Raw genomic sequence first — 24,523 nt, 5'->3', positions numbered from 1 at the left:
CTTGTGATTGGCATTTCTAATGAGTCACACGTGGAGCGGTCGTCTTCGCTCTCGAGCTGTCCACAGTTTATATTCGGCAAATCTTTCAAATAGTCAACAATAGAGAATCAAAACAAGACTCACGACTCACGTTGGGCCAATGCCGAAGCCTATCGTCGGTTGACTAGCCGCCGAATGGTTTCCCTTTCCCTTTCTCGAACCAAGATCATCCAGAGCAGCGCCAGCTATTTTTGGGAGCAACCGGTTTGGAGCTTCCTCTTGACCCACTCTGGCATAAATTAGCGACTCTCGCCCACTGAAAGCCAATTTAATCCACCGAACCGAACCGCTGAACCGCTTTGCTTGGGCAATGAAATCAAATCAATTTTAGTTTATTGCTAGATAATGTTTCATTTCATTTCGTTTGTGTTTTAGATTTCCATGTTACAATATATAATCGGCTTGTTATGCTTACTTAGTACAACTGAATTCGTTTTAGTTTGTAGATTTACTTTAGCATGGTTTATTCTTTAGACTAAATGTGGACTAAATATTTCGCTTTACTTTGTTTTGTTACTCGTTTCGCGTTGTTAAACAGCAAGTATCTTGTTATTCTTTGTTTTTCCCTTTTGGCCATTATTTTTCTTCGACTTAACTGCGGCCTAGAAAACTTTGTTACAAGACTTTAAAGATTTGTTTGTCTGCAGGCTAAACGTACTTAGAGCTGCTCTGTTACTCCGATCTATTCCCCGATTACACGCTAATATCCTCGTTATACGTTTAGTAAGTGCACTTGCCAATTTCTGTTTATCGGAGGAGCCGCCTCTGGCCTCAAAAAGTAGAAAAATGTTGCAAAATAAACAAAAATTGTCCGGCAAACTGAACTTCAACAATCGGGGTAGTAGTCCCTCTCCACTCTCACACCTGATCATACGCAAAGTGTTAGTACTTATCGTTAGTTAGTTACACAGCCTTAGAAACTACTTAAGAACTAAAACATACATAAATCGAGGAAAACAAAGTGCCAAAGGGTGTTACAAAAATGATCAAAAAATACAAAAATCCCGATTTGGTTTAACAAACTAAAAGGATAAAAGAACAGTGTGTTTTTAGACCATTAGGCAGTTGGAGGCTTACGCAAAATAAATGTTGATTGATTAAATATGAAATAAATTCAGTTTCGACTGCGTCTTCAGAATCAACTCTAAAACACACTCTTCGGACTGGACATAACAATAAGTGCTGGCATAATTGGTAATTTTGTTTTAAAATAAAAATATACACAAATTTTTAGAGTATTACATAAATAATATAACAATTGACAAAAAAAAAAAATGATGTTTGAATTTAGCGAAAATTGTATAATTTTACGTCTTTAGTTGTATTTTTATCCTAATTTTTCTTTCGTTCATGTTTGACATATTAATTTCGCTTGCAAAAATATATGTTACTGGTAATTCAACTTCTTTCAATCTTTCATTGTAGCTTTTCTTGGTTTTGTATAAATTGGATTTATAAAGTTATATGTATTGTATGCTTGTTTGTTTTCAGTGTATTTTTACTGTTTATGGTTTTAGCTTGGCTTTAGACTACATTTATCAGTATCTTTATTGTTTTTCAATTTTCTTTGCTTCAACATTTCGTTACGTTTTGTGGTTTTATCATTATCATTTTTTTTTTTTTCCATTTTTCTTATAGTTTTAGGAACCTATTTGTAACTAGCAAAACGCAGACGCGTACAAGTTTCTATAAAAATGTTTCCCTATAATTTGGCTTACAATTAGTTCATATTTGTATAACATCAAAATATATATGTAGATTTATATTAATTCGCTTTTGTGTCCTATCCATAATATGTTATATATGTCAATGTATTCCTCTAGTATACGATTAGCTTAGGGATATTTCAAGATTTTCCGCCTTCCTACTACCGAAGTCCTGGTACTTAAGTAGACCGCAGAGTTGCCATCTATTTGAGAACGAGTACTTTTCTGTGGTATCAGCACGCATACCAATGATCCTTGGGGAATTCGAAACTGTACTACTGTGCAGTCTAAAAGTATGCAATGAAATTTCGCATTCCCCAACAGATGTTTAGATGCGTTATTCTTAGTTAGCCGCTTGTATATATTCCTTTCTTGCTTAGCCGCCGACTATACAAAGCTTTGACATGCTATTAGCTTTTCTTTTTTCAAATTCTTTTTTTTTTTTTGTGTGTTTTTTGTAAATTATTAGATGCTTTAACATTGGCACGATATCTATAATATATATGCGTTTACATATAGCTTAAGAAAATATATATGGGGTGTATACGTTTGTTAGATAGCTATCAACTAGTATGATTGATTAGTTTTAGTTCAGACCCGATTAGACATATTTAGTTTTCCCTTGCAATCGGTCGCTTTAAACCCAACACAATTCTCTAACATGGTATACTAAATGCTCTACGCCTAGGCAAATTATGTTAAGAGCTTGAATATTATAAAGGCAAACAACGAATCTAAGCCAGGGGTGGGATCCCAAAAAAAGTTTCACTAACTATGAATAACAAGTTCCGTATATATATATACATGAATCTGCCTGCCTAACTGATTGCGTATAAAACTAAACAACATATAAAATAAATTACAAAATGAACGCGCTTCTAACTTAGTTACTTCCTCTAAAAAATACAAAATAATGCAATGTACAGTGTGGTCAAGCTATAGCCTTCACGATAATCATTTCTTGACATTATCTTTTCATTTAAACTATTGGAGGTTTCATAAAGTACCAAGTTCAACCTTCGATCTGAGCAAATAAAATTTTATCAAGGGAAGATCCTATCTGATTTCGGTCTCCAAGACCACATTCAAAATTTGGCTTTTCGATTTTGAGATTTTGCGGCTATTACTCTGACCACCACTGCCTTTAACTTTTACTTTTTGTGTCGAAAAGACCTTGTGTTCTAAATGTATATTCCTTTAAAGCATATTCAAAGCATTCCATATATTGTTGCTGGGTTGTTTGTTTAAATGCAAGCTGCTTGCCGCGAAACTGATCAACTACAATATATGATTATTTTGTGTATATTTACAGCTCTAAGCGTTTGTCATAACATATTGAGGGAAATTCTAGAGGGTTTTGGGGGCTTCCCTAACAATTACTACGAATAAAGGCTGGGAGAGCTTTTGTGCCACAGATTAAATAAGGGAGTTACATTTCGCTGGAGAAGTTTGTAGATTTAGCACTAGGTTTACTCGCTGTTTAGTTTACAGAGCCCTTTCGTTCCTCCCACTCTTTGTACAAAGTTTTCGATTATCGAGTTCTTTTTGCTGCTTATGCTTCTGCTCAATCTTAATTCTAGGCTAGCTTAGAGCTAAGTTTCATTCTTACACAATCGCACTCTAACACACATGCATGCGCTTTGGACTTTTGGGCTTAAATATATACCGCTCGAATATATCTAATTGTTAACTTGTATATGTATATGCATATAAAACCAAACTCTCACTACTCTCGCTCACACGCACTGACACAAAAAAATATATGACTTATATAGCTAACACTTAAAGTTCTGATGTATTCTTACAAAGCCCCTTGCGGTCGCTTTTCACTTGTTGTCCCCGGCATTCGATGAAGAGGAGCTGTTGCCGACCACTCCACCCGATCCTCCACCATTGGTGGTCTGCTGCTGGGCATTCTGCTGCTGTGGGGGCAGGGTATCGGAGCGGCGGTAGTACAGAAGGTAAGGCACCCGTGGAGTATGCGGCTGGAGAACATGCTTCTCGCTGACCGGCTTCACCGAGCTGTCGTCGTAGCGCAGCCAGCTGCTGTAGCCCGTGTGGAACACATCCGTGATGTAGTGGCCCTTCGAGGCCTCCTTGCCATCGTGATAGACAACCGCAAACAGGCGATAGGCGCGCTGTTTCTGCGAGGTCTTTTTCGATCCAAGGATTTCTGCGAAAGGAAAGGTTAATCAATAGGAATAGGATTTGGGGAGTTCTACGATAACATACTGGCATCGATCTTCAGTTCTACGGGGAAATCCACCTTCTTCAAGATTTTTGTGCACCCATCAGACCGGTAGTCGAAGTACTTTAAATGCAATATCAGGACGACGGGCAGTTTCTCCAGCGTCATCTGCTGCCAGGCCACAACCTCCTGCTTGGTCTTGCTGCCGGTGACACCCTCTAGCTGGTCGCGACCCACCAGGATCTCCAGCGCTTCCTTCACAGAAGCAGCTTTCTGTAAAGTAAAATAATTCAAGCATTAAAGTAAGCCATCTGACTGAGTACCTTAATATTGTATTATTTCTGTTTGTGCCTACTGTTGAAGAGAGAACCAACTAGACCGGAAATTCTCTAATTAAAAGCAAAACACGTGCATCAACCTCAGCGTCTAGTGAAAATCGCCAGAACGGAGATCATCGCCAAACGCAGACGAGGCTAATAACAATTAATCTTCCACGGACGTAACACAGACGGCGGCAGTTAGTAGAGGCCGAAGTGTCTGTTGACTTGCCCGTGGCTGCAATGCATTTCACAAAACTTACTTCGATGTTTAATTGAAGCGTAAAGAAAGGCTGAATCACATCCGTCGAGTGTTCTCCCTCGCGTTGCAGCCGGGAACGCAGTTCTCCCCTAAAGATATCGCTTACAGGAGTCCGTCCAAAGTCGGTTTGACGGGTGACACTTCCCTTGTTGCGATTGTTGCAAATCATCTGGTGGAAGAAATATTAAATAAACTGAAGTTTCTTCGTAATAAAACAATTACTTACCTGCCAGACATCGCCGCCATCTTCTGGCTCGGCTGGCTCCTGGCCGTTTTGCTGGGGTACAGGTTTGTCAATCAGTTTGATCACCTAAGACAAGGTAAAAATATACATGAATAAAATTTAAAAATAAATATTGTTAAGTACTCACCTCCAGCATCTCATCGTTGAGCTTGTTAAGGACGTAGCCCAAAAACTCTTCGGCATCCTCCTGGCGACCTTCGACGTGCTCCTCCCGACTGTCGTTCCACAGCTTGTAGATCTCTGTAGGCTCAAAGGCAATGTCGCATTGCAAATCAGAACCCACAAACTCGTCCTTTCCCTTGCTCTGAGATCCCTTGTTGAGATTGTTCAGGCGCAGACGTAGGCCACTGGGCAGCGATGAAAAGTTCGTCATAAAGGACATCCTAAAAGAATTTTGGAATTTTAATAAAAAATATTGCATTTTAAGTTGAAAAGTGTTTGTGCCCGATTCGAGGATGTACGAAAAGTAGAACCCTCTGCTCAGAATCGGGGCACGTACAACAACCCCAACGGTCAGCAGTTACCGCCAGAACGGCAGTAACCAAAGATCGTAGGCGGAGTCGCTGAAATTTCATCTTCCACAAACGTAACACAGACGCCGGCTGGCAATTGGTGCCGAAGTGTCTGTTGACTTGTCTGTGAATCGGAATCAAGTCTTCGACTCTTCCTAGTTATCAAAAAATTAACCTCCCATCACTTACATGGCGTTCACAGTCGGCGTTTTGACCTCGCTCAAGACAGCTGCCTGCTTGGGAATGGAGCGCAGCAGGTTATAGAACGGCGAACAGCCGAGAAGAGCCTGCAGGATGGAGTTAATATAGCAGTAGTTGGACCTGTTGGTCAGTCCCCGTGGACGCAGGCTTATCGGCACCAAGTTAGTCTTGTGGCGTGTCAGGTACTCCGCGTACTTGTTGGTCCATTCATCTAGTTGTTGCTGCACCGCGCGCGGGGGCTCTGGCTTCAAGGGCTTCACGGATGCGGAGGCGGGATTAGGAGCAGGCACTGCCTGGGCAGATGCAGCCGAATAGGACAGAGTTCCTGGAGTGACAAGCGGAGCTGTGGGCGCCGGCACAGGAGCTGGCAACTGCGATTGCTGGTGAGCCGTGGGCAGTGGCAAATTTTGGGTTGGCGGTGCCTGTTGAGGCACTGGACCAGCAGCTACCACTTGAGCTGGCTGCGGAGGAGCCAATTGGAGCACTGGATGAAGCTGCTGCTGCTGCTGCAGAGGCTTGCTGGACTCATAGGGCGCCACTTTGGCCACGGGTCTGTTACTGGCGAACAAACTGGCCCACGAAAGCTGGGTACTGTCGCTGCTATTCTGCGAAGCTGGTGGAGCAGGCGGAGCAAGATTAAGCTGTGGTTGAGGACTGCTTGATGAACTGGAGGCCACCACAGAGCTTAAGGCCACTGTCTCATAGCTTTGATGCTTTTTAGCAGCAAAGCTGCTGTATGATTTGGTGGGTGCTGCTGCTGCGACAGGCACATGTTGCTGTGGTGCTGGATGCGGAGCAGCTACTACTGGTCCTGCGCTAGTGTTGCTGATCTCCTGTTGGAATTGATTTGGGGAAGCCGTAATGCTGGCCGTTGAGGTAGTTGCTGTTGTGATTGCCACCGTCGTCGGAGTAGCAGCTGGTGTTGCCGCTGCATGCTGGCTGTTCTTACGCTCCAGCGTTGGTGCTGTGCTAGCCACCGGAGAGGAGGGCACCTTCATAGTGCCATAGGTGCGCACCTGAGGTTGATTATTAGTGCTGCTTGAGCTGCTGTTGCTGCTAGTGTTGCTGTTGTAGTTGTTCTGATTCTGGTAGTGCTGCTGCTGCTGCTGGTAATGCTGCTGGTTGGTAAACGTCTTTGTGGTGTGACTGTAGTTGGTCTTGCCCGCCGGTCCACTGGCAACACCCGATCCATTGTTTACATTATTTGGCGAAGCGGTGACCGAAACCGATTGTGTGGACTTTTTGTGCTGAGCAGAGTGGGTCCAGGACATAGTCTTGGTAGTCTGGATGCCCGTGTCGCTACTACCGTGCTGGTGGTGGTGATGATTGTACTCCGAGGAGTACTTACGACGCACCTGTTGCTGCTGGGATTGGTTGTATTGCTGCGGTGGCTTGCGCTGTTGCTGCGGTTGTTGTTGTTGCTGCTGCTGCTGCTGTGGCAATTGATGTTGATCATGGTAGCTAGTCTGCTGTGGTGGTTGCTGCTGCTGCTGCTGGGGTGGTACCACCACCGGCGATGTTTGCTGCTGCTGATGCTGCTGCTGCGATGTTGGCTGTTGTATTTGAGGTGCCACTGTAGCTACTGCAAGGTTTGGCACTTTTGTTGGCTGCTTTTCAGTTTGCTGCGCTGGCAATTGTGGTTGTGGCTGTTGTTGTTGTTGTTGCTGCTGCTGAAGCTGCTGCTGTTGTTGCAAATGCTGTTTCTGTAGTTGCTGCTGATGCTGCAGTTGCTCCTGCTGCTGCTGGTGGAACTCCAATTCAATTTGCTGCTGCTTCTCGCTGGCCAACTTTTCATCCAAGGCCACCTCGTTGTTGTTGTTTGTCAAGCCCTTGTCAGCTGTAAGAAGCGAGAACGAAAATTGCAATCAATAAGTGCTTTTACTTTGACCTTAAATGGAATTCCCACCACCCTTCAAGTAAGACCAGATATCCAATTGCCGCATGCAAACTAATTTACGAGATCTACATAATTGATGCCAATTGATGCTAAATGCTAAGAGCAAGCATGTTCAGCAAGCACTGAAAGAATGCTACTGATGGTTGAGAAAGAAACTACACCCAAGCAAAGGAATTTTCGGAAGCCACGGGCAATTAATGCTTTATTAATTTGTTAATAAGTGGAGAGTTGGGACATTTAATAAGCTGTATCCAGAGTAAATACAGATTGTCTGCTGCTAATCATACACATATAGATGGTCCAATAACTGCCGCCAGGCATTGTTCTCATGTCCGCATTTCTGCTTTATTTGCCCTGATAAGCGAGCCATCGATTGCAGCTATCAGCTATCAGTGCAAATAGAAAACATAACTAATCCATGTCAAACTCAAGTAGGGAAAAAACAACACGAGAGTTCTGGGGAGTAGACCCCATTTAGGGGTATTCGACGGAGCAAATTGTTATTAAATCACTAGCCGATGGCCTGTTGCTAGGTGTTTGAACTTCGCTCTCGACCCTGATATGGGGCAAAAGATAAACGGCATTGCCAGCCACCACCCATTCGATAAGAGCCACAACAAAGTAAATCCGGAATAAGGTTAACCCCCAGCAACAGAGGAATGGGAGTCAACATCCATGTGATCTCCCTACCCAGATTAAGTTCAAACAGATCGCTCCCTAAATTAAACTCGTACAAAGAGGAAATCAGATCATTAAATATTGCATTGCTTCTGATAAACATTACAAATGATCTCAATTTTATGATACAACATATTGATCATTTCTATACTTATCATGATGAAACATCGATGAGTATTAAGCCACAAGCAATAAGCTATCCTTAACATTGGTTTCTAGTTAGATCATAAAAGTAAATGGGAAACCCATTCCGTCAATGGTCTACTTACATTTTCCCGTGATCCTTCCCTATTTGAAATGCCTTTCATGAATTGGTTATAAAAAAAGGAAATATATTCCTTGACAACATAAGACAACTTTCCCAGGGCAGACTGTACTCTTTGCTATCTCTGATATTTATTTCTATCTTTAAGGCATTTTAAACGTGCTAAAACTAGATTGATTTGATACCCTCCCTCACAAGGGTTTTATTTTGGCGGGAAATTAGCGAACGAGCACTAACTAAGTGCTCTTCAGTTGGGAATTTGGCAATTGGTTGGCGGTGTTAAACGCCCATTTATGGGGCATATATTATAGGACATGATAGCAGATTCACCCCCGCACGACCCCCATTTAAAAGCATCATATGACAATGAGGCCGCCGGCGCACTTCCTCACTCCCCCTCTGGAACTTCGAGTGCGCTAATTAATTTCAATTAGCGACTAACAGCCCGAGAACTAAGTGTGCGCGTTGTTATTCAATAAATATAAATATAGGTGAAATCGAGCAGATCGAGTGCAAATATTGTATGGAAATGTGTGGACCAACAGCAGCAGCAACAGCAGCAGCAGCTGAGATTAATGCATTAAAAATAGTTGCAAATACGAGTATATAGGCGAATCTGAGACGTATCTGTGCCAGGGTGTCAGTTCGGGTGCAATAACAACAGCTTTTCGAACGTGTTGCCATAACGATTCAATAGAGAGGGACGCACTGTGTTTGGGGTAGTGCGAGAGAGAGCGAGAGATCCGCACTGTCACAAGGTTGGATGGATAATTACAGACATGAGTGCACAGGTAAATTGCAATAAGTTGACTGCAGCAACAAAAGCAAACAGGGAAATTGTCAGGCACGAAGCAACAATATAACACACAAGCAGCGAGACTGTACTTCATTTCCATTTGTTATTCCATGTTCCGTGTGATAAATGAAAAATCGACGGGGTCGGGGGGTGGAACAAACACAATCCATTAGAATATACAGCACCATCCCCACCATGCACTTCCACTTCCACTTTCGAAAAACCAACTCGTCTTGAATATCGCTTTCGGTTTCATCTGTATAACAGTTAGCCCCCCAAGCCCGCCAAGCTTCATTAATTCAAATGAATTTGTTTTCCAGTCTCAAATGAAGATACAATTTTAGAGAAATCCATTGGGTTTCAGTAATTGTTTCCCCCTTCCCAAATTGAGCATAAGCATCCAATGAAAATGGGTCAACTTTTGGTTCATTTACTGGCATTCCTAAAGCCTCCCCCTTTTCTTTATTCCAGTTTTCATTTGTTGATGTTATTGAACGCGCGATTTTATTCAATTTTTTATTAGCTAGCAACAGAAATCGTAGGAGCCGGAGGCCGGGACCCAGTCTATGAGTAATTTATGCTCATTGAGCTTCGATTCGATCCGAGAGAGCCGCAAGTTGTAAACACGATATGGGCGCTTTTTAATTGAAAGAATCAACAAGCGTAGTACAGAATACCATTCCGGCTCCAATGTTTGAATATTGGAATATAGTAAAAATCGGATCACAAATATATGTACAACTATATAGATATGATGTGATAATTAAAGTGTGAAAAATAAACTAATTACCACGAATTAAACTCTTTATTTTAAGGCTCTATTGACGGAAGCATAATATTTATTGATATTGATATTGATATTAACAGAAACTGTCCCATAAAAAGTTTAATAAAATATATATTATATTTTTCATACTCTGCTGATTAGTTTTTAATCAGTTCCCTCTGAGTCACCAACAAAATGAACACAAACCAAACCAGTCTAAAGTATATTTTGATGACAAAGAAACCAGAATAAAGAGTTCTGTAATTATGACGCACATATGTAAGTAGATAGCATTGCTCTTCTTCAAAAAATATACAAAGTTTATATAAATAAACTTCTTGAAAGACAGCTTGATGCATATAAAATATTATTATTACTCATCTGTTTATTGTTCTCACGATTCTTCCCATGCCTTTAAATGCAATTAAATCAAAAAGTGACTGAAGAAAGCAGTAGAATTTTCCAGCCAACGAGGCATGTGCGTAACGTGAGCCACAGACATTTCCCAGCCATCCATCCGTATTGATTGAACTGACCCGCATGCGATTAAACGAGTGGTCTTGCCATAATGAAACTTGTTCCCGGCATTCTAACTGCCGAGCCCCATTGAAATTGATAAGTAATCTGCTCCAGCGATGGTTCATTCAATCCATTGCTCCAGCAGACTGGGGGTACATGGGGGATACAAAACCACATACAAAACAAAGACACTCAGTATCCACCGCCTGGCAACAGGGCCGAAAACGAATTGTTGTAGACAATTCAATTGAATTCATTTGTGTCAATTTACAATAAATAATACCCAAAGCAGAGCAGACACAAGCGGGGTGGAAAAGCTAAAAACAATAAGTGAAATTGAGTGCAGAAGAAAATTGCATAATTCTATGAGCCACGCGACCTTCGCCGCAGAAGAAAAACAAACAAACTATAAAGTTTTACTGCGGATAGATGGGTTAGTGTTCCCTCATCATATCGCCGAATTTTTACGAGTGGGCGGCTGTTGACGGTTTTTTTTCGAAGTGGCTTTAAAGAATCCACTGATAAGCATTGATGGCGCGACGAAATGCCAAAAGCAGTAGAAGTTAAGGTAAACTGACAGCCGAAGGAAGTATGAGCAGCTACTGAAATGTATCCTTTGGCCACCCCCTGCCCTCATTAGCATATAAATGCGTGTAACAGATTACGAAGGACATTTGTGCTCACTTCAATGTAACCTGTACATACAGTCCAACTTCTTTTGACGAAAAAAAGGATTTTTAGCAACTTAACAAGGAGCAGCTGACAAGACAAACATACAAAATATGGTGCTAAATGAAATCTCTAGTTAACGTAAATTTTAAAAGTAAAACATCGAATCGAATTCAATCCCCCCAAGGTATGTATCCAACAAGTTGGATTGATTCCCCTCCAAGCTCGACTGTAACTGCCAGATAGGCAATATATCTGACAGATACTGAGGCCAGGTTCGTCGGTAAAACATGCGCTGCATGCCAAGCGACGCAACGCAACAAGTTGAACAGGCAAAAAACAGCAAGGTAAAACAGTCGAAGCAACAAACTGCGTCATTTTGAAAACACAATATTCTACAAGCTGTATTTTTGTATCTGTCGCCATGTATCTGTATCTGACTCGGAGCAATGGCAATGGCAAGGAAAGCGTTGTCAGCGTAAAAAAAACGCTTAGCAGCGAAACAAAGCGAGAAAAGCATTGACTGCACAACACGGCGTATGCGCAATTTTCATTTTCATTAACAAAGAAGGCATGGGATCTAGGAATCGGAGGGGGTACAAGATATCACGGGGGTGCTCTTAATGGGGTGCTGCAAAGGAGGTGGGGCAGCAATAATTGAAGAGTCATCACTGGTTCATTCAACCTGTTAGCAACGAGGAAATAAAGGAAGAAAGAAAGCTCTTGGCCAGCTGGAGAAATCTTTTTATGTTCTTGTCTCTGTAAAGCTCTTTTCTCTCGGCAAAAGATGAATAGTTCAAGGATAGTTTATTCATTACTCAAAGTGAACATCTGAGACAGTGAGAGAAAGAATGTAATACAGCATCTTTACCTATCTTGGGGCCATTAATCAAACAATAAGTATCTTTAGTAAAACTTAACACGTAACCTTTAAAAAGAAAACACTGATAAATGCAGAGTAAATTATTCTTTACTACCTAATTTGTTTTTCTGAATAAGCAACTTAAGATAAATGAGTCAGAGTAATACTAGGAATTGAATTTTTAAATAGGTTTTTTAATGTTTTTCCCAGTGCATTGCCCCATTTCAGCCGCATTTCACTTGGTTGCATTTGATTTTTTGGCACAGAACGCAGTACGAATTCCGTTGAAAATGGGGCAGCTAATTTCACAAAGACACCTGGTTCATGCGGCCACTACTCAACCCTTTAGTTTTACCCCTTGGCACTGAAAAACTTTAGCCACGCGCCGGGATATTGGGTGTCCTGTGCCACCTCCTCATTTTCCCCAAAGTACTATGCCTTTTGCATTTTGCATTTTGCGCCCCATGCATTTTTAATGAAGCTTTCTAACCACACGCATTGCGGTAGAACAGTTTTGCCGTGATTACCGCTATTTCGTATTACGTTTCAGTTAGGCTAAGTGTAATTTGCAGACACACTCACAGATTGTCGTCCAAGATTGGAGGCGTTGGCCATTTGAGTCCCGACGTAATGCTTTAATAGTAGGGCAAACAAATCGAGTTAGGAAAACGAAAAAAAATACGTGGGAAATCGGAGAAAGAGCCAAAGTGGCGCCCTCTGGCGTTGACCCACAATATCGGAGGGGTTTCTTTTTCCTCCATGTGTGCGTGTGTTTGACATGGAATTTTTATGAATGACATTGACCAACCACCCGAGAAGAACAAGAACTGCACACATCCCTCCCCCCGAAGAAAAGAGAGAGCAAAAGAGAACGGAAACCCTCGTACGAAATCTCTTAAGACGTTTCACCGCAACTGCTACAAAAAAAGTGCTAACCATGCCGAAAAACTGTTATAAACCAGAAGGCGAATAAGCACATTTTACGTTTTTACGACCTGGCAACAGTCGGAAAGACTTGATAAACAAAATAACTACAAATATCTCAAAAGCCTTCTTATCGCTGCGTGTCGAATGCATTTTATTATTTAGGTGAGCCAACTGTTAAGATAATGCGCAGATTATACAATTTGTCGGCGCCTAAAAGGCGGCAGCCGAAAATAACACTTTCACCCAAACACGCACTTAATGGAACAGTAATACTTCAATAACTGAAACTTTGAATTTAGGAGTTTTTAAGTTGAAATTCCAAAAAAAAAAAAAAAATATATTAATAATAAAAATAAAATAAAAAAAAAGTCATATTATATCCCCGAAGTTCAATTAACTTTGTAAAGGAAAGGTGATAAACATTTTAAATAAAACCTTTTAAGGATTAAAGTTCATTCCTCATTCATCAATTTCATCATTAAATAAAGGTTTAAGACAGTTTTGAAGAAAGTTCAATTTGCATTGTCTTCAAAAGTTGTCCTGTACGAATGAGAGTGTGTTTTAAAAAGTAAAAGTCTTTTGGGGGCGAAATACAGTTAACCTTTAACCTAAATCGCCAACAAAGAGCAACAGTTCCGGCGCTCTTTGATACTTTTACTGCTGTTATACGAGCGCTGTACGATAGTACAATTAGAACAGTAACATTGGCCATGTGGCAAAAGGCGGTTACCGGTTTTTCAGGCTTTACCTTTTCAAATTCAAATCAAAGAAAAGCAAAAGATGGCACAAAAAATGAAAAAGACAACCCTTGGGCAAACAAAGAGGGGTTGTTTGTCTAGTTCGCTTACTCTCTCTCGTTGTACTCCTCGCGCTTTGTTTTTGTTTCAATCAGCTGTTTTTTGGGGGCAAGAGAGCGAGCGAGAGAACGTTAGTGGAGCTTGCGCTCTGTGAGCTTGAACTTCAAATGCAACGAGCGAGAGAGTGAACGAGAGGCAGCGAGAGTGTTTTTACAGAAATTTAGAATTTGTCTTTGTATATCGTATAACAGTCGCTTTTTGCTGCCGTTACGAGGAATTTTCATTTTCATTTCGCAGCGAACGGCGCAGCAGTCCAGAACAAAAGTCGGGCAATTCGAAATCGGAATCGGAGATTGTTATTTTTCGCCAGATTCGCAAAAACCAAAAAGAATGAAAATAAAATTGTCGCTAAAATGCAACTGCAGCTAAAAATTATCGAGTAGTGTTAGTGCCGCCGAGTGTGTGTGTGCGCTTTTTATCGATCACACTCCGCACTTCTTCCTCCTTCCTTCCTCCTCACTCCTCTCTCTTTCACTCTGGCTCTCTCCAATTGAATTTCAAAGCTGAAAATCGGAAAATTATACAATTGCATTCGCAAATTACGACGTACACACGTACGTACGTACAGCACCCCCAAAAAAGCTGAGCAAAAGCGAGATAAACGCAAAATCAAAGTCAAAGAAGAAAACAGCAAAAAGGCAAGGAAAATCTAAGGAAAACAAACATTTTCTGGTGACCTCAGATGCAGCTGCAAGTGCAAGTTAAAAATACACAAACAAAGCGGAAATAAGCAACAAAAAGCGGAAAAAGCACAAACAGTAACGGTTCAAACTAAATCGAGCACAAAACAAACTCAAAACTAGAGCTACAGTACTTATTTACATGGCTGGAAAGGCAACCATCATCTAATATTTACTTAAATATACAGGCAGGCAGGCAGCCCACGCCTTTTATCGCTTGTGAATTTATGAATTTATCAAACTAAAACAAAAACAAAAACTCAATAACAATTGACACACACAAGACCAAGCACACAACTGCAGTGGGAGAGCCAAAGAGAGATTCAAAGAGAGCGTGAGTCGAAGAGATAACTTGGGCTCTCTCCTTTGCTTTTGGCATTCGCACGCGGGCAGCGACGCCAAGCGGACGTTCCTCCTCCTTCTTCGCCATCACCATTCGTGCTTTTCGACCCCTTTTTAACTCCACAAAAACCGCGTGTGCTCGGTACTTAGGCACCTAGGGAACCCTAACCCCCAATCCCACCACCATGGTGGACACAAACAGTTCAAATCCCGGCAATATGGGCGGCAATTCCGCCTCATCTGCACGGCTAAGGAGATTCGAGAGGACAGACAGCGAGTTGGCCTGTGAGGAGGCGGCTAGACTGACGGCCGAACAGAGTCCAGAGGATGAGGACAACCAGGAGGAGGATGATGAGGACGAAGAGAGCGTCTATGGGGAGCTGCCGCCTCCGCCGGACGGAGGATACGGCTGGGTCATCTGCTTCGCCAGCTTCATGTGCAACATGATAGTGGACGGCATAGCCTACACATTTGGACTCTTTCTGCCGGAGTTTGTGTCCTACTACAACGAAGGCAAGGGCACGGTCGCCTGGGTGGGCAGTCTTCTGTCCGGAGTTTACCTGAGTGCCGGACCCATCGTATCCGCCCTAGCCAACAAGTACGGATGTCGAGCTGTCTGCATAGCCGGCAGCATAATCGCCTGCATAGCCTTCGTTCTCAGCACATTTAGTGGCACCGTGACCATGCTGATGGCCACCTATGGTTTCATGGGAGGATTCGGTTTTGGTATGATATATCTGCCAGCTGTTGTAGCCGTGGGATATTATTTTGAAACCAAGAGAAGTCTGGCCACCGGAATCGCCGTTTGCGGTTCCGGCGTTGGAACCTTTGCCTTCGCCCCTCTGGCCAGATATCTTCTGGAACAATTTGGCTGGAAGAACGCCCTGCTCATATTTGCGGGTCTAATCCTCAGCTGCGCCATCTTCGGAGGTATGATGAAACCCCTGACCTATCCGAAGAAGAAGAAGCAGAAGCCCTTGATGCAAAGAATGTACGAGGAGAAACAGCTGCAGCTCGAAAGAGGGTCTTTTGCTGGTTCCCACTTCATGGTACAGCTACCCGATGGAACCATGGAGCGTAAGCTTAAAATGCCACTAAACGCCGATCCAGGAGTTCACTCCAGCTTGAATCTTGAGCTTCTAGCTCAACAGTCGGGCGGCGGAGGAGGTCTACATCCAGTTTCCACTCTGCCCACCATCACGGAATCCAAAGTGGTTGATGTCCATAGGCAGAACGGCGCTCAATCCCCTCCAAATGGTGACAGCAATGGGCAGTTATCAGCTCGGTCCGCTGCTGGAGCCGGACGTCGCCCTCACAGGAATTCCGAGTCGGAGAGCAGTCCATATCACTCGCAGGATGCCATGACCCGCAATGCCTCGCAGCCCGCTTTCCTCGCCGGCGATCATCAGAGTTTGCCCAAAAACGGATCCGTGCCTTCGTTCAACACGCGGGTAAGAAAAACCTCTGCCTCTGAACGCTATCAGCCTTCATTGGCCGCCATCAGAGCCTCTTCTCGGGGTGACTTGGAGGCAGGAGCTGGCGGCGATTTCGTCTCGTCCAAGCTGTCTCTCTCACAGAGGCAAGGCGGCAGTCAGTCGGGCAGCAGCGGCAGGATGGTCCGACCCATGTCTCGTAAGGATATCTTCTACTCGGGTTCCGTCACGAACCTGCCTCAATATCAATCCCAGAAGTCCCTAACCAACTACAGGAATTCGGTTCTTTCGCTGACAAAATACGAGAAAAGCATGCAGAGTGTGGCCAAGTTGGATCCCTTGGCTGAGGCAGAGAAACACCGTGAGGAGTACGACTTGTGCCCCTGCCTGGGTATTCCCGATTCCGTTAAATCTGTGGTCAACACAATGTTGGATGTGAGTTTGCTGAAGGATCCTGTCTTCATGATGATAGGAGTCTCGAATATTTTCGGCATGGCCGGGCTGTACGTGCCTTTTGTCTACCTGGTGGATGCGGCACAGGAACATGATGTACCCAAGAGTGATGCCACCATGCTGCTGTCCATCATCGGCATCACCAATACAGTGGGTCGTGTTTTCTGCGGATGGGTGGCGGATCTGCCCCAGGTCAACTCGTTGCTGCTCAACAATTGCTGCCTTGTTGTGTCCACCATAGCCGTGAGCTTGACTCCATTGTGCTATAGCTACTCGGCCTACATAACCATGTCGATATTCTTCGGACTGGCCATCTCGGGATACATCTCGCTGACGTCAATTATCCTGGTCGACCTACTCGGCCTGGACAAACTAACAAATGCCTTTGGACTGCTGATCCTGTTCAGAGGATTCGCCGCCTTGATCGGAACGCCTTTGGCGGGAGCCATCTACGATATGACACAGACATACGACCTGCCCTTTTACATGGCCGGTGCCTTGTTCGGAATCTCTACGATAACCAGTTTCCTGGCGCCCTTCCTGAAGCGATGCAGTCCATCCGAAGAGACTCCCGTGCATGTGGAGACACTCACGCCCATCGACGAGGAACAAGGCGAGGATGCAGAGGACGAGGACGAGGATCAGCCCATCACCATAGTGCCCAAGATCATCAAGACGCTGGCGAGTCCACAGCAAGAGGAGGGACATCCACAGTTCCCCCAGAAGACAAACGAATCGAAGCTCTAAGTGGGATCAGTTGAGGATAAGATGAATTTACAGGAGACATTGCGGGGCTCAAGAGGATCCGGTGAGATATTTTTCTATTTACTTATACAGCAGAGGAGGAGATCTGAGATCGAGCACACCTATATACAAAGCGGAGAAGACGGATATATATATAAAGCCAGCCCCATACCATATATATATACATATACCTTTAAGCCTAAGCAACAGCCGGGGGGATGAGATGAAGAAAAAGGAAAATCCACTTTTCTACCAAGATAACTCAGCTTAGCTTGCGATAAGATATAGAAGAAAAACCTTCGGCTATATATACACTATAGTACGCTCATAAATTACCGATCGAAAACTGATACCGATCGCTGGTAGATTGCAACTGTTATACAGCAACCACAAAATATTGTAAAGTAACCTCTATTATTATTTGTTTGTTAAACCCTACGATTACTATGATTACCATTATGATTACTATTAAAGATTATTGTGTACTACTATAACATAGTTGTTGGCCAGGCGTTAGAAATGTGTCATACCGTAGAGATGTGCTATATGCGATATAGCGATATATAGCGTGTGTGTAAACTGTTAACTGTAATCTGTAGCTAAGTAGAAGAGGCCCCATTAACTTAAACAACAACAAACAGCGGCGACAGCAGCAACTATTTCGAAAACTAATAAATTGTATATTTTTTAAGAAGAAACGCTACACACAGAACTCAAAACAAGAGCGAAAAGAACACAAATGAACCGCATTAAGAACTAAAATTGTTTTCAATTTTACACTCATCATTTAGGTGGCTAACACAAAATACAAATTTACGGCTCATTTTTGTAAGTTATTAACTAAACTAAACTCAAGTCCAGCAACAGAAAAACCAAAAGTTAATACATTTTTAAGGCTTGTGTGTGTCTGTTTTTAAGCTATCCAAGTAAATAGCCTAGTAGCTACGAACCATAAGCAATACGGCAAGTGCAGTTCTATACAAACTAAATTGTTCACGCGGCTAACTAACTAACTAATTAAACAGTATCAAATATGTACCACAAGAAATATTCTAAATCTGTTATACGCATAAGGACAGGAGCAACAACAAGTGAACGAGAGGGTAACACATCAAATAAACATTTAGAACAATAAGTGTTGAAGGAATGAGAAAAGCAGCCAGAATATGTTAGTAATAAAAGAAATTGCCATACATTTTAAAAACTGTCAAAACAAATGTTTTTTCGACGATTCATCGAAGGGGGAAAAGGGGTTAAAGGGGTAAGTAACTCTACATTTGCGACCTTCGCTATGTTCGGCTAACAGAACAACAAACATGGATTCCAGGTCTATTTGAATAAGTACTTGTATCAAGAGGCAACTCGTGAAAGCCTTAGCTTCCAGGGTAGCGCGTGGCGCTCTAAAAACCATCGATCAAAAGTTCGCCTTGGACTTAAAATATTGCGTTTGTCAGTATCAGTGAATTTGAAAATCAGATCATAACGTGCTTACTCGTAAAACCCTCGCCCCAAATGATTAGCCTAATCAATGTGCCACAGGGGAGTTATGGCTGCACTTGAGCAACACTACTAATTGCGGGGACCAAGGGAGTAGTATCGCCTATCAATATAGTCTTTGGGCAAACACTTGCCGGTATCGCTGTATTAAAACCCGTCTAGAACGCCAAGTGCTTCGAAAACAGCCATAAAAGGAAAACCTCTCCACGGAGCTCTGCCAGACACAGATACTGATATGGGGTAAGAACCAACTGGAGTCCAATCAGGCTGCATTGTCAAGACCTCTTACATTACGTGTGTGGTTTCTAACTGCTCCATGTGCATTCAAGCCCAATAGCTAATAAAAATAACACTTAAATATCAATGAAACAATCATAAATCAATCAAAATCGTGTAATCTGCTGTGTGAGTTGAGTTTCAGGCGAAATCAAGGAAATCTTCATAATTGCCTATTATAAATAAGCAATTTATCGCTTTCTATTAACGGAACTAAGAATACAAATAGAATGCTACTATAACCCATACATTATATTTCTACTTGTGAAAAATAATGACTCCTATAAAATGAGCAATTCGAAGTAATTAAATTTTTAATTGAGTATTATTTTATTTTCAATTAATAGGCCTAACAATGTGTTACTCATTCGAGGAATTATTAACCAATCCGTCAAATTTTATGAATTTATTATTCTCAGTGAACATATTTTCCCCTCCACCAACTCTCCATTTAACAAGAACAACTTAAATAAGTAAAAGTTAAACAGAACTGCAAACTTTTAGTGTATATCATCCGTGCCCACTTGGCCTATTGTCTATCAATTAGGCATGACACGAAGGGAGTTGCTACGGCGAATCCCTTGGCCCGGCCACATGACACACTCAATTACGATTCGTATGCAAGTGGTCAAGAGACGAGTACTCCGGCTTTTCCACTCGGACCTGTCCGTCTGTTCGATTGATAAGCGTGAACAATGCACACAACAAACGGGCAAAAAAATAATAACAAAGAATTGGACGGAAGCCACTTGAGTTGCTGATTAGAGAGTAGAGGATTTGCTGGGCGAATGGGTGTCTCTGTGGCTGATTGGGCGCAACTAAGTGGTCAGCAAGTTCAACACCTGTTGGAGGCTCCACGGGGAGTGAGTAAAACCCAAAGCGAAAAAATCCCATCCGAAAACCATTGGATGGCTGGCAACAAGACAGACCAAATAATTAAGGCTCAGAAACTATGACAAAATGTGTTGACATCAACTTTGCTCCCCAGAGGCTTTTCAGGTATATATGTCATGTGACACCCGAGAAGAGTGTAAGCCAAGGGGAGAGAATATAGTAAAAGAGAGCGTGGAAAGGCAAAAGTAAGCAAAAACTGCATATATACACGGGGCCAGTCGACGATATCGAAGGCACGCCATGACGAATTCCAAAACACAACATGGAAAATGCCATTAAATATGTGTAGAGCACCACGAAGCCCAGATACTCTGGACATCACTTCGGTGTAAAGTCCACAAAATACTCCTATTGGCTTTATCGGGGCCTCGTTCCAAAACAATAACAAGATAAATCGAAAGTTCTTTTATAGTACCGATAGAGTGGTCGGCTATTAAAATCTATTAACTGAAGCTTCCCCTAGTAGACTATAGAGCAGAATGGAAGTACAGAATGGGTAATAATGAAAAATATATCATAGTTCTAATTTAAGGAAATCTTTAAAATAATTTTGTTTTAAATATTAACAGGAAGTTTAAAAAACTTATAAAAATGTAAAACTCTTAAAGAGAAGGTTGTTAAAGTGACAACAAACAAAACATACTACTATCATCGTCAGACGATCCCCAATCTGATAATTCAAGAAAAGTCATTGACCCACAACAAAAAGATAATTCTAATGCTGGTGATTCAGCCAAAGTGGAAATTATACATTATACAACTGCCGTTCAAAGTTGAATAAATTATTCATTATTATCAACTGGCATCTTTTGAAATGAGATTATAAGCGGCAATATGAGAAAATGGGAGATTAATTTGCAATTTAGTTTGAATTATCATTTTCAATTCCCAAATGAATCACTAATCAATATTGGGCACAAGCACTCACCTATTTGCTCCTGGTGCGGTTGTTGCTGCTGAGGAGTGGGTGTTGGTGGTTGTGGAGGTTGAGGTTGAACCATCTGGGCCGGTTGTTCGATTAAAACCGGTGATGTTTGCTGCAAGATGTGATGCGGCGGGGGCAGCAGAGCTGGCTGAACGCCATCCGGTGGCAAGGGCATGGCAGTAGTCCAGGCCACCGGAATAGCGCCAGGTGGCGGAGCTCCGCATTCAGCGAGTTCGTCCTCGTACTATGGACAATAAGAAATAATTATTAATGCTACGGTCTTATATTATAGAAGATCTCATTCAGTTTTCACTATTGATTGTTCTGTGAAAACCGAACTAGGCCTGGTTTTGTGCCAGGCACACTCACCTGTGGCACGGGACCCGCTCCTGGATGAATTGGCTGCAGGGCGGCAATTTGACCATCTTCGTAGATCTGCATCACGCCCATATGGTGCTGCATTTCGTGGATCTGCGATTCGTAGATTGGGTAACTCGGACTGAGCATGCTCGACGTCTCCGAGGAGGGCAGAGAAGCGCTGTTGTGGTTGAGCTCATCGCCCACATTAGCTACTCCTCCATTGGGATTTACACCCACCTGTTGCTGCTGCTGTTGTTGCTGCTGGAGAGCTTCAAAATCCTCGGCGTACATTGGGGGAGCCGAGTGCCAGATCTGGGTCATTCCACCATCGGGCTGACCGACACGTTCATCCACTCCAGGCTGGCCAGCGTCTTCCGACACATACTGATATTCAGCCGGATGCATCATAGGGTAGATGTACCCACCTGGATTAAACCATGCAGGATTGCACATAACCGGTCCGGAGAAGAACAGCGGTGTTCCAGTCGCCTGCTGGGCTGCTGTGGGATTCGGAGGAGGCAAGCTCGCATGCTGCGGTGTGAAGTAGGGCGGGGGATACCCGTACGAGTAGGTAGGTGGGGCAGCATAGTACTGCTGCAAGTGCTGCATATGCGCCTCCGGCGGCGGCAGCTGTTGAGCCATCTGATCTGGCTGAAGTTGAAGTCCAGGAGTGGCTCCATCTTGAGGCGGCAGTTGCTGCTGCGGGGGCAGAGTGATGAGTTGCTGCTGCTGCTGCTGCAGATGACGTGGCCCATGGTAGTTATTGCGTCGCAGACCACCACTACCATCACGGCCACGTGCGCGTCCTCGTCCGCGTCCACCACCCATGCCGGGTGTGTGAGGATTCGGAGATCCGCCCTGGGGCGTCAAGTTAATGGGCACAGGCACAGGCATATGCGGCATAACGGCATTGCCCTGGAAGAGTTAAAAAGTCAGGAAATTAGTAATTTAGAACATTTTTAGTTTCTAACTTTAGTCCACTTAGCTATAGACCCAAACGTTCGATATTTTCTAAGTGTCTGCTGTTCCTACCTGTTCTTGGGGCATATCGCCGTGTCCAATATAGTGGTGCTGACCTCCAGCCGGCATGTAAGTCGGAACTCCGTGCGGCCAGCCATGCAGGTTGACATTGGCAGTGACGTTGTTCACGTAGACGTGGTTGCTGGGCATCTGGGGTATCATGGTCGGATAATGGGCTCCAGTGTGCGGGTGTCCGTGGGCAGACATGTATACGTGTGGATTGTACATGGGCTGTCCGGCCGGAGTAAAGGCCTGCACAGGCGTCAGCACGTTGTTGTTCCCGGTGGGCGAGACCAAGGTCGTGTTGTTGTTATTATTGTTGCTGCTGCTGCCGCCAGTCGGCTGAGGCGTCGACGGTGTGGATATGGGCGTGGCTGATCCCCCGCCTGCTCCGGAGGATCCTGCCGCCGTGGTAGCCGGCGTCGAAGTGGACGGCGCTGCCTGCTGCTGCGGCTGCGTTTGCTGTGCCATGGCCAAAAAGCCAAAAGTGCGGAACTTGGCTCAGATCCTGATTGGTTCTAATAACGGCTTAAATGAGTCTCAAGAGTCGCAGCAGGCGTCAAACATTGAAATTGTTGTTTGCTGTTCCGAATGAGAGGCAGAAACAATTAACATCAGTGGTACAATTAGAGAATAATGAAAAATAATAGATACTTAAATAAATGATCAGACGTTGCTCAGGAATAAGGGAAAGCCCATATAAGTCCAATGGATTAGTTAAGGAATGATTAAATGAACAGATAAGTGACATAAAATGCAGCTGTTGGGTTCTATACGTCCAAATAATTTCTTAGATCAACTTAATTAGATTTAAATTAAAAATTACCTAAACAACAAAATATAACAAAACTAGAATATGAATCATAGCAGGTGTTCCATTCTCTACACAACTATTATTAAATACACAAAGTAGGTGAATAAGTTAGCCACATCTGCGGGCTGCAAAGCACATTTTACACTTCTTTTTTTTTTTTTGACACGGGTTAAATTCTAATTGAATGCGATTTTCAATTCACGCCACTCCGCGTGCCGCAGCCACGCAAGCGATCTGGCAACTCCCAGCTGCTGTCGGTGTTATAAGTAAATCAAATAAACAGAGCAAAAGAGACGGATAGCACAGATGGAGACTTGGTAGAAGGGGTTGACAAAAGAGCAGACACATCAAAAAATCCATATTAATCCAAACAAAACTAACTGCATGCGATTATAATCCGTATTTTCTGCTCAATTTTGTGGTGCCACACGCCGCCCGCTAGAGATGGGCAATCGCAACTATTTGCCGGCTCACGAAAATATCGACTACGAATGTAACAGGTTCAAAGTGCTAGTTTTATGGAATTAGTTGGTTTGAATGGGGAAATGGGGAGGAACACTAATAATGGTTAAGTAGTTTAAGGTGTTTTTGAAAGTTCTTTATCCCGTAATTGTTTTGTGTGTGATTTCATGGTTCTTCGGCAGTTGAAATTACTCATCTCTGCCAAACACAACCACACACAGACAGGAACGCACACACACACTCGAATGGAGGCAGGGCAAATGAAAGAAATTGGAAAATAACTTTTGCTGGAAGTAAAAGCTTAGGATTGTCGAGTATTTTCTAGGGTTAGGGGAGTTATTGGATGCCAGTGTTTATGAAAATGGAGCCAATCGGGGTTCGATGTTAGTTCTTGATAATTGTAAGGGTGGGGAGACGACTTGATCGAACGTACCTTTTGTTGAGTGGCCAATTGAAATCAATTTTGCAATTTGATCATATTTTATGCGTGCGGCAATCTCTCTTTCCTCGCTCTCTCTCTCTTCTATCGCGCTCTCTCTCTCTCTTTCTCCGCGCGGTGCCACGATAATTCCGCAACTTTTTACACGCTGCCTGCTCCAAATTCTGCTCCAACAAATTACCACGAATCAAGCACTTTCGCGGGTCTACAGGTCACGGGGCACGGGCGAGAGGTCACCGGTTAACACGGCACTCACTCTCTTCGTTGGCGATCCCTTTTTTGTTGCTGCGGGCCACAAACGTTTTACTTTATTGTTCTTTATTTTTCGACCGAAAAACCTTCCTGCTGCCAGGGTTATCGCACATCGATGACAGTGCGATAATTAGCGGTGTTTCTTATCGATTGGCAGTGTGGCCACTCTATTTAAAATCGAAGTGACTCGGGTGGGAGCGCTGCGCTTATTAGGCGCGCAAATTCAA

The 24,523-nt window shown here is 43.2% G+C and overlaps 2 protein-coding genes across 4 annotated transcripts; one reads left to right on the top strand and one right to left on the bottom strand.

The window, feature by feature from the left end:
* Positions 1-355: 355 nt before the first annotated feature.
* On the bottom strand, positions 356-24,399 carry LOC108104671 (ubiquitin carboxyl-terminal hydrolase 10). Of its 3 annotated transcripts, none has more exons than XM_017210861.2 (10): positions 24,039-24,399; positions 22,342-22,911; positions 21,319-22,224; positions 20,953-21,193; positions 5,458-7,306; positions 4,884-5,139; positions 4,739-4,822; positions 4,514-4,681; positions 3,978-4,206; positions 356-3,918 (listed from the first exon to the last, which is right to left on the bottom strand). In XM_017210861.2, the coding sequence occupies exons 2-10, from the start codon at positions 22,798-22,800 to the stop codon at positions 3,572-3,574; spliced, it is 4,539 nt and encodes a 1,512-aa protein (XP_017066350.1). In that variant the 5' UTR covers positions 22,801-22,911; positions 24,039-24,399; the 3' UTR covers positions 356-3,571. The 3 variants fall into 3 exon arrangements, with proteins under 3 accessions (XP_017066350.1, XP_017066351.1, XP_017066352.1); XM_017210862.2 differs by lacking the exon at positions 24,039-24,399 and adding an exon at positions 23,156-23,338; XM_017210863.2 differs by lacking the exons at positions 20,953-21,193; positions 21,319-22,224; positions 22,342-22,911; positions 24,039-24,399 and adding an exon at positions 7,436-7,453.
* LOC108104672 (monocarboxylate transporter 12) lies at positions 13,926-18,561 on the top strand. The gene has a single exon (XM_017210864.2). It carries the CDS (start codon positions 14,913-14,915, stop codon positions 17,358-17,360), a length of 2,448 nt encoding a protein of 815 aa, XP_017066353.1. The 5' UTR covers positions 13,926-14,912; the 3' UTR covers positions 17,361-18,561.
* Positions 24,400-24,523: the final 124 nt, after the last annotated feature.

Source organism: Drosophila eugracilis, unplaced genomic scaffold, assembly GCF_018153835.1.
Source record: "Drosophila eugracilis isolate 14026-0451.02 unplaced genomic scaffold, ASM1815383v1 contig_2088, whole genome shotgun sequence".
In the NCBI taxonomy this organism is placed as follows: domain Eukaryota; kingdom Metazoa; phylum Arthropoda; class Insecta; order Diptera; family Drosophilidae; genus Drosophila; species Drosophila eugracilis.
This window is presented reverse-complemented; position numbering and strand designations above follow the sequence as displayed.

Bases quoted from the DNA above. Each gene is read 5' to 3' on its own strand.
- LOC108104672 (XM_017210864.2), top strand. From the start codon at position 14,913: ATGGTGGACACAAACAGTTCAAATCCCGGCAATATGGGCGGCAATTCC.
- LOC108104671 (XM_017210861.2), bottom strand. From the start codon at position 22,800: ATGGCACAGCAAACGCAGCCGCAGCAGCAGGCAGCGCCGTCCACTTCG. The intron at 5,140-5,457 runs GTAAGTGATGGG...AAATTCTTTTAG, and splicing joins ACGCCGACTGTGAACGCCAT to GATGTCCTTTATGACGAACT. The intron at 4,682-4,738 runs GTAAGTAATTGT...TTCTTCCACCAG, and splicing joins ATGGCGGCGATGTCTGGCAG to ATGATTTGCAACAATCGCAA.